Genomic DNA, 14,937 nt, shown 5'->3' with positions numbered 1-14,937 from the left:
CTATAAAATAGTTTCTTTATTATCGGCGATGCCTTAAAATAAAAGTGCAGTTTACAGCCGGGCTGCGTTATTCTGCGCATTAAAGCGGAGCAAATGTCCTCCCGCTGAACAAACAGCGCTATCAGTCAATCTCTCTCTCTCTCTCTCTCTCTCTCTCTCTCTCTCTCTCTCTCTCTCTCGAGCGCAGAGGACAGCGCACACACACGCACACGCACAGACGCGCACCACACACACGCAGGCGCTCGCCGACATACCGACACACACTTTGCCGCCGCCGCCGCTGCTGTATCACACCAATGTCATTGCCGAGCTCGTGCTGCTGAGAGCCGCGCGCTCACTGACTGACTGACCGACTGACTGCTCTCTTTCAGGTCCGCTGTTCCCACAGACACCCACCGACCACCACCGGCAGACACCAAGAGGATAAGCCGGGGACCGGATGCCTTTCTCGGATGGAGAGCCGGCGGCGGTGCCGGTGTGAGAGAGGACAGTCCGGAGCTCCTGCACCCGGAGACAACCGCACACGCGCGGCTGTCCGAGTGTCCCTAATCGGTGAAATTATCGCCTCTTAGATCCACTGATCCATTGATCCCATTGACTGTTGAGTGGGAGGACAGAGAAGGGGGGAGACCGCGCGCACCGGAGACACCGGGACCATGATCCGGAGCTGCACGGGGTTTCTCTCTGAAGGATAGAAGAAGAAAAGGAAGAAGAAACAATAAAGCAAAAGCTTTGTGATCTTTTCTGCTTGTGCAACATCCACTCACTCCTCCCGTCCATGTATTGATCCATCGATTGGTGACTGTTTGTTTTTGCGCACCGGGACCATGATCCGGATTTGCCTGAGAGTTATATCCGAAGGTTAGAGAAGAGACGGAGAATAAAAAAACAACAAAAAGAAGATTGTTGTTGGTCCTCTGAGCTCCATCAGTCCCTCCGTTGATCCCAGTGTTCCCAGTGAGCGGTGACTGGTGTGTGTTGGGAGGCAGAAGCGGAGGAGGTTTGTTACACGAGACGCGGGAGCGCATCGGAGACATCCGGGGGACCATGATCAGGATCTTCCCGGATTTCAGCGTCCAGGTGACGGCTTCGGGAGCCGGCGGACCCGGAGCCGGGGGAGGCGGCGGAGGCGGTGGGATGGTGGCGGGACCCCAGGTGGGTCGGGTGCCTGTGCCGATCCCCGGAGCCACGAACGGGACCCCGCAGAGCGTGCAGGGGATCACCGCCTATCAGCAAAGGTATGTGGGGAGAAAAACGACCTGTGGCGTGATGAGTGAGAAAAAAAGAGTTTCATCTAAGATGTGAAGCAAAAATCTGAAAATATTTGTTTGTGTGTGTGAAGTGAGATTGTCTGTGGTTACTGCTATAATAGATTTGGCTGTGATATTTGTATTTTTTCCTCCTAAAATCTATTATAGGATTTCCACACACCTTCATGGGACATTTTAATGTTCAGATGGGCATCTTTAACTCAGTGGGCACTTTTTTTTTTGGTTTGATCTTTTTAAAGATATCCTGAAGCGACACTATCAGTTGGTATTTAAAATCAAAGTTGCAAAAATCATCCATAACCCTCGACTGCAGGTGCATCGTTGTGCGCCATGTGTGAAACTGGATGGAGAGGTTTATCAGATACAAAAATGTGGCCTTTTCTTCTTTTTTTCCTATTACACCTGAAAGGAAAAGCAGAATGTGGTGACTTTAATGCCACACACGAGGATCAAATTCAGTATCCATAGTTTGATTTAAATTAAATTTGTGTTTCAAAGTGTTTCAGTGATGTGTGTGGAGCGACAGAGTAGAAATAGAGGAATCAGGTTGCAGTGATTCAGTGGAAACAGAGGAGTGAAGTCCAGGTAATTCAGTGGAAAAAGCGGGATGAGGTTCTGCTAATTCAGTGGAAACACAGGATGTAATTTATCGGAAATGGACGGGCGAGTTATTTCAAAATGTGTTGAGTGTTTCCAGGCCGGTCACGAAGCTGCGGCTCCCTCCGTCCAACCTGTTTGCTGGTGACGATTCACTCCATCCGTCCCCTCTGTTATTTCCTTATTTCCCCTCCAATCTGAATCTAAATGATTGCCTCCCCGTCCGGCCGCTCAGTAGGGTTGTTTTTTCTAATCATCTGGAGCTGTGGGGGGGCCCAAACACACCACACACACACACACTCTTATTACCCGAAAAACTCTCCGTATTATGGAGTGTAACTATGTGTGTGTAAAGTCTAAAAGCTATGGGGAGCAAACAGACATAAATCACGGCCGGGGCCTCTCCGAGTGCACTGAGAGCGTCTCAGCCCTCTAAAGCAACAAATAAGAGGAGAATAAGGGCCGTATTGTTATTTAAAGCAGGGCTTCTGGGCACACATTAGACCCCGGACCCCCATACGGGGGGATTTTGTGTAGTGGACCTTATGTTTGTGTCCATATGTGTGAGGCGAGGATTAGAGCGGCGGTTTGACACGTCCTCTGATCATTTCTCCTGACGTGAAACCTGCTGGAATTTAACGATGTCGTCATCCGGCAGCTGGGGACCCGTCACAACTCATCCAGGACCCTTTGAGGCCCCCGGATTTTAAAAACAGAGGCCTAAACAATCTCATCAAACTTCACCACGAAAGGTTTTGGCCGCGGAGTCTGGTTTTATCCAAACATTTAAAAATATTCTTTGCTGCGTCCCCAGCGGCCCGCCGTCTCGCTGCCCCTCTCCCCTCTCTCTCTATACATAATGTTTCCCCCAACAAACAGCTGGGAGCTAATATGTTTATACATTACGCTCCATTATCCACGTCGCCTCCGTTTGACTGCTCTCAGTAAGCAGAGCCGAGATGGAGAGAGATCTCGTCCTGGAAGAACGCAGCGAGTTTCACTGGCCCTGGACGAGGTTCCAAAAATACGCAGACGCCGTCTCGCTTTAAAAAACACCCTGTTTTCTTCATAGTGTTGATAAAAACCCCAAACATCTTCTGATTTTATTTATTTTCAACACCAAAGATTCATCTAAAGTGGAGAAAATGCAGTGTTTGTCTGAGTGAATGACGTCAGTGCAGTTGAGGGCTGGGGGTCAAACCTGTGACCTCTCAGTTTTTGGAGCAAAAAGCTGCCACCTTCTTTGATTTTGAGCATTTCTGAGCATCTGTTCACAAGCAGGCGGGTAAATCTGCAACCAGGGATGCACCAAAATTAGTATTTTGTCATTTTTAGAGTGTGAATTTCAGCTGTAAATCGCTGCATCTGCTGTCAAAGCGCGGAGAATAATGAGCCAAAAGCACATGTTGACGCCTTTTCTGAATGCATATGAGCACGTGCGTCGATCGGCATGGCGTTGAGCTCATGACGATCGCAGACAGGAGGTCACGCTTTCCCTCTCCAGTCTTTATTTTCTGCCACAGCACCGCCCGTAACCCCGTGTTTGTGTGGAGAATACCCAGCATGCCTTTGACCTTGACAGGTCATTGGTATAGAGAGGGAAGGCTTTTCAGCTTCCAGGGCTGCAGCCTGGGGGTTAATCACACAGCACACCGATTAGGTTACAATGAATTATACATTAAAAAAAAAGAGGAATTTAAATGAACGTTGAGAAAAAAAAGGAGAGAAAGAAGAAGCAGGCGGTGGTTTCTGTTGGAGGATAATGAGCCAACGCTGACGTGCAAACATCAAAGCCTGGAGGAAAATAAATTTTAGTGGCCGAAAATGTAAAAAAGTGAGCAGGGTGATTTGATTTTTACAAATGATGTGAGGAGTTGTGTTCATATTCAGAGGCTCATTACAAACTCCTGCAGATGCAAACACCAAAAACACATGACTGAAGCTCTGCATGTCTGCAGAAAATGATGCAAAAAGTTAATTTAGGTATTTGAGACGTTTGCTGTGATGTGTTTATTATGACACAGGCGGGTGGAGGGGAGGTGTGTGTGTGTGTGTGTGTGTGTGTGTGTGTGTGTGTGTGTGGATCTGATTTACAGGGCAACCATCCAAGTAAATCACCCATCACCCCCCGCGCACGCTGGGTGGTGTTTTTGTGATGGTTAAAAATTGGATAATAACCCCGCGGTGCAACCTGTAATACAGGAAGAGAGGAGGAATTAAATAAAAAATAAAACACACACACGCACACGCGCACACACAAACTGGCTCCAACTGCAACTGAGTGGCGTTGTTGCGCCGGGGCTGGAGAAAATACCGGAGATGTGTGGTGTCCTTTTTTTTCCCTGTCAGCAGCCAGAGGAGGGAAAAATGCTCCGAAAAACCACAGACACTCTGACCGCCCAGCGACGCTCCGCCGCGGGGATTTTAACGGGGATGTAGGCGCTGCAGCGGCGGCGAGAATGTAAAGATTTGACGCGCCTGTTTGGCTTTTTTTCCCCTTCCTCCGGAGCGCATGCAGGAAATTCTTCTGTAGTGCCAAAACCGTGTGTGGAGAGAGACAGAGAGCGCGAGAGGAGGAGAGACAGCGGGATCTGAGAGGCATCCACCCCGGGTTCCCCCTCACTCCGCTCGGCATGCCTCTGCTGCTGCAGCCCGGTCCTCGCCTTCGCCTCCACCGCCCGTTGTTTCCACGCTCCTGAGCGGCGGCGGCGGAGGAGAGAGACAAGCACGAGACGCACGCACCGCACGCACACCACGCACGCTCAAATACACATCCACACACTCTCACGTTCACACACACGGACATGGCTTTGTCTTAACACACCGAGCATGACGCATTGCTGTCAGGGTGCAGCGCACCGCCGCCGCTCCGCGTCCACATCAACCTGAGGACAGGAAAGAGAGGGAAGAACAGAAAGTAAGAAATCAAATAATTGTTGCAGGAAGATGGCGCCCACCAAGCCGAGCATCCAGCAGGACCCGACGCGGAGAGAACGGTAACGGGGCTCGGATTTTTGTTCCTCCTCCTCTTCCTCACTGCATGTTTCCAGCTGCACGCGGCGGCTCTGACGGAAGCGGCAGCCCGGCGGCTTAGCGGCTGTTCCGCGTCGCTTTGCGTTTTATTCTGAGCCTCAAGGTGTCAGGAGGACCGCTGTTACCCTTTCCAGAGGAGAGTCGAGGTGTGCGTGCCCGCGTGCGTGCGTGCGCGCCTGTGAGTGTGTGTGTGTGTGGGTAACAGGTCGGTTGGCTGACTGTTGGGGGGGTGGGGGGATGGCAGAGGACTGTCTCTGCTTTGCTTGTCTCGCCTCCTCTCTCCTGACCATGTGTGTACCTGTGTGTACCTGCACGTGCACGTGCGCGCGTGCAGGTTTTTAGGGAGCCATGCAGTGTGTTGACGCTCCGAGCAAAACGAAGGTGTGTGAGCGTCGAGGAAAACGTGCAGCCATCGATGACAAACGTGTGTGTGTGTGTGTGTGTGTGTGTGTCTTTGGGTAGCTCTACTACTGCTGTGTATGTTTCTGTGTGCGTGTGTGTGTGTGTGTGTGAGGCTCAGAGGAATTAACAGGAAGTTTTAATGTGGAGGGATGTGCGTGGATTCACCTGTGCAGGTCAAAGTGAGCAGACCTGCGCGTGACCTTAAAGCTGGTTCACTGGCTCAGATGCTTAAGGTGGAAAGACGAAGAAATGTGGTTCTGTTTAACATGTTTTTTGCTCAGATCTGATCAACTAGTGGATTCTATTCTGTTCTATTCTATCCTGTGGGGCACATATTGGACATGATTTGTTGCTTTTGTCACCTGATGAAGAGAATCTCTCTCGTCTGTCCTTTTATACCATCAGAGACATTTAAAACGATAACTTTAATTTCATGCATGTTGTTTCTGAATATACTCTCTTCCAAGTTTCTGAGATATTAGTCATACTTTTTTGCAGTAATAGTCATAATCCAGAGGTTTTATTTGCACCTGTTGATTTAGTGGTGACATTGCATAACTTTGATTTTATTCAGTTCCGTTTTATCGTCTTTTATTGAAACCAGGTGACATATTGGACTTTCTTCTCCTGTATCTACATTATTCTGCTCCATAATATTCTTATACGACATATGACATCATATTCTCTGTAGGAACTTGCATACTTTTAACTAGTTGCTGTCAGAAAAACAGTCAGATACAACTATGATTCTATTCTATTCTATTCTATTCTATTCTATTCTGTGTGGCATATTTTGCACATGATTCTGGGGACTGGAATATTTATATTTTTTCACCCGATCATCCTTTTATACTAACAGAGACATTTGAAACTCTAGTTTTGCACCTTTTTGTTTTGAAAATGCTTTACTTCATTTTGCTCTAAGTTTCAGACATATTCGACATAATTTCCTGCATGATAATCCGTTATTTTTCACCTGTTGATTTAGAGATAAGTTGCATAACTTTGATTTTATTCCTTTCAGTTCTTTTTTTTAATAATTTTTTAAAATTTAAACAATGTGACATATTGGACTTTGTTGTCCTGTATTTACATTATTCTATTCTTTAATATTCTTTCTATGCGACATATGGCATCATTTTATCTGTAGGAAATTGCATATTATTTATTTGTTGATGTAAGACTGACAAGTAATCAAATATAACCACAATTCTACTCTCTTATTGTCTATTTTATTGGCAAATCTAGTTTGATAGTTTGTTCATAGCAATATTTAAGAGGATAGTTTCATACCTGTTGTTTTGAAAATGCTCCATTCTCTGTTGTATTCTAAGTTTCAGACATATGGGACATTATTTCTTACAGTAACAGTCGTAGTCTTTTTTTGTGTTGCACCTGTCGATTTAGAGATCTGTAGAGACCTGTAGAAATCCACTTTATTGTATTCTATAATCTGTTCTATATGACGCATGTCATTGAACTTGCAGATGTTTCACTTGTGAATGTGGGGAAAAAAATCAGCTATAACTGTGATTTAGTTCTTGGCTTTTCTGTTTTATTCTTCTGTTCACATGGTCCAGTTTAGAGTTTTATTTACAGATGATGATTACATAAGTTTGATTCATTTCATGATTCTCTGGAAAGAGATATTTATGTTTTGGTTGTTCAATGCAGAAACTCTTTCTCAGAGAGCGTTTGCCTTTTACTGAGAGCTCTCATTTTTATGCCTTTTTTATTCAAACTGAGTGACATATTGGACTTTGCTCTCCTGTAGAAATCTACATTATTCTCTTCTATAATATTCTATTCGGTGCAGCATTGCATCACTTTCTCTGTAGGAGCTCGGATATATCCATAATTCTATTCTTTTCTTTTCTGTTTTATTCTCCTATTTGTGTTCCAGCTTAATTTTTTAATTCTATTCTGTTCAATTCTGACGTTTTTGGAGGTTCATGTTTTTGTGACCTGTTGATATACAGACGTCAAGCAAACACATGACTTTGATTCTATTCTGTGTTATATGCATGTTTAGTCAGTGTTTGGCATCATAATCTTGGTCGAAAAAGTGGCCTTATTTATCAGAGGAGGGGTGTTGTTGTTTTTTTACCCCTCCCAAATCTACAAATATCTTTTCCTTAGGCCTCCTCGAGTGACTCAGGGAAAATGCAAGTGTTCGTCCCACATGATGTGTGTGTATTTTGGCAAGCCTGCATGTTTGGAAGGCTTTTTTTGTATGAAAATGAACAAAACATTTTAAAGAAAAAGAAATCTGCAGAAACAGTTTTTGAAGGAAACAAAAAAACAAAAAAAATATTTAAAGAAAGAAAAAAGTCATACATTTTAAAAAATCACCAAAAATTTTACAGAAAAAAATCACATAAAAAAAAAGCCAAAAAGTTTTAAAGAAAGAAAAAAAAAAATGGCCAGAGTTTTTAAAAATAACCTAAAATTTTTCAGGACAAAAAACTGCCAAAGAAAAATTCAAATGCTAAAATTTTATGAAGAAAGCACATGTGTTTGGAAAGCATTTTTACTTTAAAAAAATTGCAATTATTGTTCTTATTTTTCCCATGTCCAGGCTAAGCTCCAAATTACCTGAAATCCCAGAAATGCCCCTGGGGGAAACATGTGTTTCAAGAGGGTTTCTGCTCAGTTTGAGATATTAGACACAATATTTTTGTCATTCTATTAAATTCTATTGTGTGTAAAGCAGGTATGAAAAGAGAATCTGCTGTGCTTTTGTGTTTTCTTCTGTGTGGACTGTAACATCTACCACCACACTGTCTTTGAGAGACGTGTCTGTTTTGTAGGGATTTGACTCTCGCAGGTGATGTTGCTCACATGGATGGAGGCTTGATGACATGCGTTGAGCGTTTTTCCCCCTCTGTGTAACCTCCACTCTAACATCTGTTGTTATGAAGGAAAAGGTGCAGAGATAATTTAGTTCCAGCTCGCTGAGGTCGTCTCCCCGCTCGACCGGAGCCTCGCCGGCTCGTCGTGTCCCTGGTTTTATTTCAGTCAGACGTCCTCCTGTTTAACGACACAACACCTGCTCTGACAGAGCCGCAGCCGACAGGAATGTAAATGTTCTCTCGCACAAACGTTGTGAGCTTTTGGCAAATATTGCAGAAACTGTTGGACTCTGAAATACGAAGCTTTGATATGTTTTTCTGTTTTTCATGCTGGAGCTTTGCCACAGTGTTTCTGCAGTCCTGTAATTATTTGGAAGGACTCAGGTGTGTATGTGTGTGTGTGTGTGTGTGTGTGTGTGTGTGTGTGTGTGTGTGTGTGTGTGTGTGTGTGTGTGTGTGTGCGCCTGTAAATAGAGAAACTACAGGAACAAAATAACTCATCAGAGAGCAGCTGTGATGGCGTTGCAGCTCAGAGTTTTCTGACTCGGATCTGATCATTTCTCATCAGTGTGACCAGAACAAAAGTGGTCACACTGTTTGATTTCCCATCTGCATCTGAACCTCAACACATGGCTGAAGATGACACGTTAGTATCTGAAGCCTCAAATTTCTTTATTTTTAGTTTTTCATGACAGTTGTTTGAACTTTGGCGGTCTGTCTGCAGTGTTTGCATGAAGCAAACAAAACAAAACCTAAAAATGGATGCAGCTGAAGCATAAATGTAGCAAACAGTCAGAATACCAGAAGTTTAGTAGATGATGCTAACAGTGAAATTCTCCACCTCTTAATACCAATTTCAACACAACCGTCGACCGTTATTTGCTTTCTGTCAGCTCAACGTTTGAAAAGAGAACGTCATTGAGGAAAGTAAACGGCGAGCTAAAGTCCAGCGGGAACAAAGTGGAAACAAACTTGTTCTGTAAGATCAGATATTTTTTCTTTAGCAGAAATGTTTCCTGCTAGTTTGTGCTGTTTGTAAATCGGCTTTGTTCTTTCGGCACTTGATTATGTCGTTAACGTGCTGATGATGCTCTATTTCCCTTTTTGAATGACGATGACAGACGACTGCCGTCTGCTGGTATGCAGAGTTATTTCCTCTCACGCAGGTGCAGGACGTACGTGCTGGTCGGCTGTTGGCTGTAGTCTTTGCAGCGCGTTTGCAGTGATGTTGGTTTGGTGTGTCTGGACCTGGAGATGTGACGGTTGGTCTTTGTGGGAGGCGGTTTGTCCTGCCTCCTCCACTGTGATTGGATGGCTGGGTAAAAAGCGATGCCATTAATTCCCCACAGTCTCTGTCTGCCTGCTGGCCGCCGGCTGTTACAGTCCTGTAACTTCTCCCTCCACCACTAGGTGTCAATGTGTCTTTCAGCTCAGCTGACAAGTCGAAGTAGAGACTGGAGACTGGGCTCTGGTGGTGCATGCTGTGCACTGCATACAATGAGTTTAATAGACAGAGGAGCCTGTATTTATGACAGTATTGAACACTTCCTAAATTCCTCTTGTTTACCCTAATTCTGTGATACCAGCCAAGCCTGATGAGAATGATGTTTTTATTACAGCGTTTCGTAGACAAGTACAATGTACAGCCGAGTCTGAGTGCGGTCAGAGGTACGGGGTCAGTGCTGAGCAGCAGATTAACAGCCGGCCATTTGCATACGTGTGCTGTTAGAGAGCAGAGAGCAGGCGGAGGGTCAGAGGTCAAATGTATAGAGCTGAAATTACACTTCACTGCTGTCCAGCCTTCACTTCCACTGATTCTGCTACAAAGAGGTTTTATCCTTTAATTTGTCCCGGACTGAGGAGGCAGGAAGCTCCGACCTGACGGGAGGAAGTTGAATTCATGAGTGTGAGACTTATTATCTGATATGACCTCGGCCTTTCTGCTCAGCCGCTGAAGGTGAAAATCTCTCAGAGACAAGCCGCTGGTTTTACAGCTCATGGGGACGATGAAAGCCGGTTTCAGTCTCTGACCAACTCCTGAAGGAGACGAGGATCATGTCGGATTTATGCAGAAACTGAGAGTTTTAGGGGGATTTTTTTACAACAGATGGCACATATGTCTGCTTAAAAACCAAGAAGAAAAGCACAATATTTGGAAAAGTTAGTCACCTGTTGTATTTTTGACAAATGTGTGTCCCTAACAGCTTCCTGATGGAGGCAACAACTTTCAAATTTTCTGGATTCCAGATGTTTGAGTGAATTCAAGCCCTGTGCTGTTGGCCAGAAACACCAAACCATCACAATCTGTGTGCCAAAAAAGTTAACTGGGGTTTTTTTTATGACGGTTCAGATCCTGACTGATGGATTTTATCAGCTTATCATCAAACTACCTGCTTGTGTCTGTTTCCGGGAGCAGAGAGCAGATTATCTGAGCTGTGCATCAAGAAATGCATAAAATAACCACACTGCTCAATTTGAATGTTTTATCCATATTAGTTACAAATCATGAACAGAGTTTTATGAAATATAGAAAGAAGAATCTTCACATAGGAGAAGCTCTGACCAGTAAATATGCCACCATTTACATTTCTGCCAAGCATTTTCCAAAGTAAATCAATGCTGCAGCAGCTTCAAGGCAACCTTTGGTTTCACTAAATTTCAGTAAGATATTGAAAGTGACTTGCTGTCTGCTTAGAAGCATGCATGAGCTAAAAACATGGGCTGTGGTTGCTATGAACATGGCTTGACGTGTGCTGAACTGTCATTAAAAAAACACCAGTTTTTGTTAGGAAAACATCACGCTTTGGCTTAAACAGCACAGTTTTATTGCTACAAACATGGTTGGACTCGTTAAAAAAACACCCCTTTTCATTGCTATAAACATCGCTTGAAATGAGTCAAACTGTTTAAAAAAACACCCACTTCTGTTGCTGTCAAAATGTCCCAAACTCTCATTAACAAACACTTGCTTTTGCCATTTTAAACATGGCTGGATGTGTCCTAATCTGTGTTTAAAAATGCCCACTTTTTTCACTCTAAACACAGTTAGACATGTCAAACTCTCCTGCTTTTGTCACTGTTAACACAGCTAGAAATCTCCCAAATGTTTGACAAAAACATCTGCTTTTGAAGCTATAAACATTGCTAGAAATGTCCCAAACTCTTGTCGCTATTAACACAGCTAGTTGAAAACCGCCTACTTTTGCTCCTGAAGACACAGCTAGAAATGTCCCAAACTCTCATTAGAATCACCTGCTTTTTTCACTATGAACACTTAAAAAAAAACACAATTTCTTTGCTTGGGTTTAGGCACAAATCCCCCGTGGTTAGGACTAGAAAAACATAACATTTTGGCTTAAAATTGGTTGATACAAAAAAAGCTTGACGTGTCTCAAACTGTCATTAAAAGACTTTTGTTGCCATAAACATAAATATTGCCTGAAATGTCCTGAATTCTTATTAAAAATCACCTGTTTGTTTTGCTTCAAACGAGGCTGGAGGTGTCCTGAACACCTGCTTTTGTTGGTCTGGATCAGCGGCCTGCTGCTGCCTGGCAGCCGTCTCGCTCGTGTCTGACTCTTTCCACTAATTCCCAACAATGCCAACATTTTATTCTGGCAGCTCTGCTGGTAGCAGGACTGAACCCAGGTCAGATGGTTTGGTGCATCCACCACCAACAACAATCCTCTCCGTCCTGCTGCGGTCCTGAACCATGAAACTGCTTTTTTTGTTGTGTTTCTGGAGAAGACAGTTTCACTGAAAAATCAATTTTTCAGCAGCAGACTATCAAATCTCAGGTGTGTCCTTGAATGCACCATCAAGAGGAGCCTCCTGCTTGTAACGGCTCCACGTGCCGACGCCCCGACGTTGATGGGAGGCAAAAAAAAAACAGTGATTAAATCTTTTATTGTGATGAATTATCTCTCTGCAGCAGGTTTCTTGTCTCTGCAAGCTGCTTTTCATAGAAATGAACAGAAAGCAATGGCTGCCTGGAAGGAAGGAAATCAATCTAAAAAGCGATGGTTTGTTTAGGCAATAAAGTGTACAAATTTTCAGGTAATCCATCTATTAATTTCTCTCCTCACCCATTCATCTTCTACTCCCAGCAACGCTCCATTCTCCCACCATTTACTCCCTGCCTACATCCATCCATCCATCCCTCCATTCATCTCTCCATCTGCTCCCCTCCCCCTCCATCCAGCACACCAGTGTGTGTGTGTATGTGTGTGTGTGTGTTTGTTTGTGTGCGTGTGTGAGTGTGTGTGTTTCTGCTAAAGGCTGTCAGGCAGCAACAGCGTTTTGGCTGAGCTGCTGTTTGTGGATCTATTTCTGGGGGCATTTCAGCGGCGATAGGCATCTGGAGGAGACCAAATTAATTTCCAGGTAGGGAGGGAGAGAGAGAGGGAGAGAGAGGGAGGAAGAGAGAGGGAGGAAGAGGGGGTAGAAGGAAGAGGAGGAGGAGGAGGACAGACTTCATAGCTGACTGCACAAGTGCTCCCACTATCAGTACACTACAGCGGCTCTGGAGAGGAAGATGATGGAGAGATGATGGAGAGAGGAGGACTGGACGAGAGAGCCAGACAGACACGGAGCAGCAGGAAGGGAGAGGAAACCAGGGAGAGAGGAGGCGAGAGAAGGATGTGGACATTAAAAAAAACAGCTAGGGAGAGAAAAGGAGGACAAGGGAGGAGAGTATAAAGAAATAAAGGGAGTAAAAAAGGAATTTTGACATTTTTAAAGGGAGGACAGCAGCAGTTGTTTCAGAAAGTGTTCAAAAACGATGTGTTTATGTTCAAGTGACCATGTTAGGGGCCGTACTCATCCTGCTTTTTTGTGCACTCATTTCTGTTTTCAGTGCTCTTAAATCCAGCCGGTTCTCACTCTGAACTCGTCAAATAGCGCCGCTCATTCTGTGCTTTTGGCTTATGAACGTGACGCCAAAAGACACCTTCAGCGTCAAACCGTAACGCAGCTGGATGGCGTCAGATGAGAACGCACTCAGACAGAACCGTTGGCCGGTCAGAGGTCACCAGGGGCGTCCACATGCAACGTGCACAGGTGGCATCACTTGAGAATGTGGCTGGAGGGAATTGGTCGCATGCACCTGAAACGCTCAGGTAGAGTCTGGTAATAACGCTGCCGGTAACCACATGATGAAAGGATGGAGTGCACTTACAGGACGGGCGGGGAGGTGGATGGGTCACACACACTATCGACTTTCATGCAGGAGTCAGTTCGTGTGGACGTGTGTGTTTTCTGCATCTTATCATGTGTCTCTTTTGCCTAAACTTAACTAACTGTGACTTTTTTTGCCTAATCCTAACCATCGTTACAATCCGCACCGTTGTGTGAACGTAGACAGTAGTAGAGACGGTAGAGATGTTAGAGACAGTGTAGAGACAGTAGAGACGGTGTAGAGACGGTGTAGAGACAATAGAGACGGTGTAGAGACGGTGTAGAGACAGTAGAGACGGTGTAGAGACGGTGTAGAGACAGTAGAGACGGTGTAGAGACAGTAGAGACGGTGTAGAGACAGTAGAGACGGTAGAGATGTTAGAGACGGTGTAGAGACGGTGTAGAGACAGTAGAGACGGTAGAGATGGTAGAGACGGTGTAGAGACAGTAGAGACGGTAGAGATGGTAGAGACGGTGTAGAGACAGTAGAGACGGTAGAGATGTTAGAGACGGTGTAGAGACGGTGTAGAGACAGTGAGGGGTGAGATGTGACGGTGGAATCGCTCGTAGACCTGATTGGCTCTCAGCAGCGGCCGGCTGTTGAATCAAACTCACCCGCAGGCTGAAAGAGAGCCTCTTAAAGGCTGCAGGAGTGCTTGGTTAGCTGTCCCAGAGGAGGCAGGCGGGTGGGAACACCTGCCTGATCGCCCAGAGCCAGCACGTCTGTGTGTGTGTGTGTGTGTGTGTGTGTGTGTGTGTGTGTGTGTGTGTATATATAAAGTGTTGGTACACTTAACAGCGAACATTTAAAAACAGTTTCATGTAAACAGAGAAGCTTAACAGAAGAATCTGTTTTCAAACGGCCCGTTTACTAACAGCTTTGGGAATGTTTTGTCATATTCAATATTTGATGATGATCTTTACTTCAAGAGTGTACAAGTGGAAAAGTGCTTTTAGCAGTCGGAGCCTTGCTAAAGGGCACCTTGGCAGTGTCCAGCAGCATGACCTGGCACCTACGTGGACTGGCTCCTGCCGCTCTGTTTTATATTTACAAGAATAATCGCAGGAATAAATGTAGACATTTCTGCAAACCTCAGGTATGTTACATTTTTAAATGAATATGTGGCAGATATTTTGAGACTTCACATTTCAACAAAGCTGTGGTTAACATTTGGTTAGGTTTAACCTTTTAAAACATGAGCAAACTGGCTTGATTTCTTTCAGAAAACGTGGAAAGAAGGCAAAGAGCAAATTAAGATAAAAATCCAAAAATTAGCCAAAAATTGTAAAAAGTAAACAAAAAATAACATGAAAATTATAAGAAGAAAAAAAACAAAGAAAAAAGAACACAAAAGAATGAAAAATGTCCATAAAACAACATTTATAATTGAAATAATATTATATTTAAAATTATGTTACAGAAAAAAATAATCAATTTGCATTGATTTACTTTAAAGGTAATGTTTTTTGAGAGGGTCTTTTTTTATTTTCAGGTAATTTCCTTGTAATTTTTTTTTTTATTTTATGGATTTCTTGCTATTTTTGGGGCCCTGTCTTGTTAAGTTGCTTGTTGCCTTCCCCGTTTTTTGTTTTTTTTTAAGAAATCA

General features: G+C 44.3%; 1 protein-coding gene across 1 annotated transcript in view; it reads left to right on the top strand.

Annotated features, from left to right (window-relative positions):
* The first annotated feature begins 218 nt into the window (after nucleotides 1–218).
* Nucleotides 219–14,937, top strand: part of npas3 (neuronal PAS domain protein 3) — a 337,016-nt gene continuing 322,297 nt past the window's right edge. The window contains 1 exon segment of the mRNA XM_088087580.1: nucleotides 219–1,238. Coding sequence (XP_087943706.1) covers nucleotides 1,048–1,238 — 191 coding nt within the window. The 5' untranslated portion in view covers nucleotides 219–1,047.

Source organism: Plectropomus leopardus, chromosome 14 (assembly GCF_026936395.1).
Source record: "Plectropomus leopardus strain MGB_pleo_1.0 chromosome 14, ASM2693639v1, whole genome shotgun sequence".
In the NCBI taxonomy this organism is placed as follows: Eukaryota; Metazoa; Chordata; class Actinopteri; order Perciformes; family Serranidae; genus Plectropomus; species Plectropomus leopardus.
The sequence above is the reverse complement of the archived record's forward strand: the minus strand, read 5'-3'. Positions and strand labels throughout refer to the sequence as shown.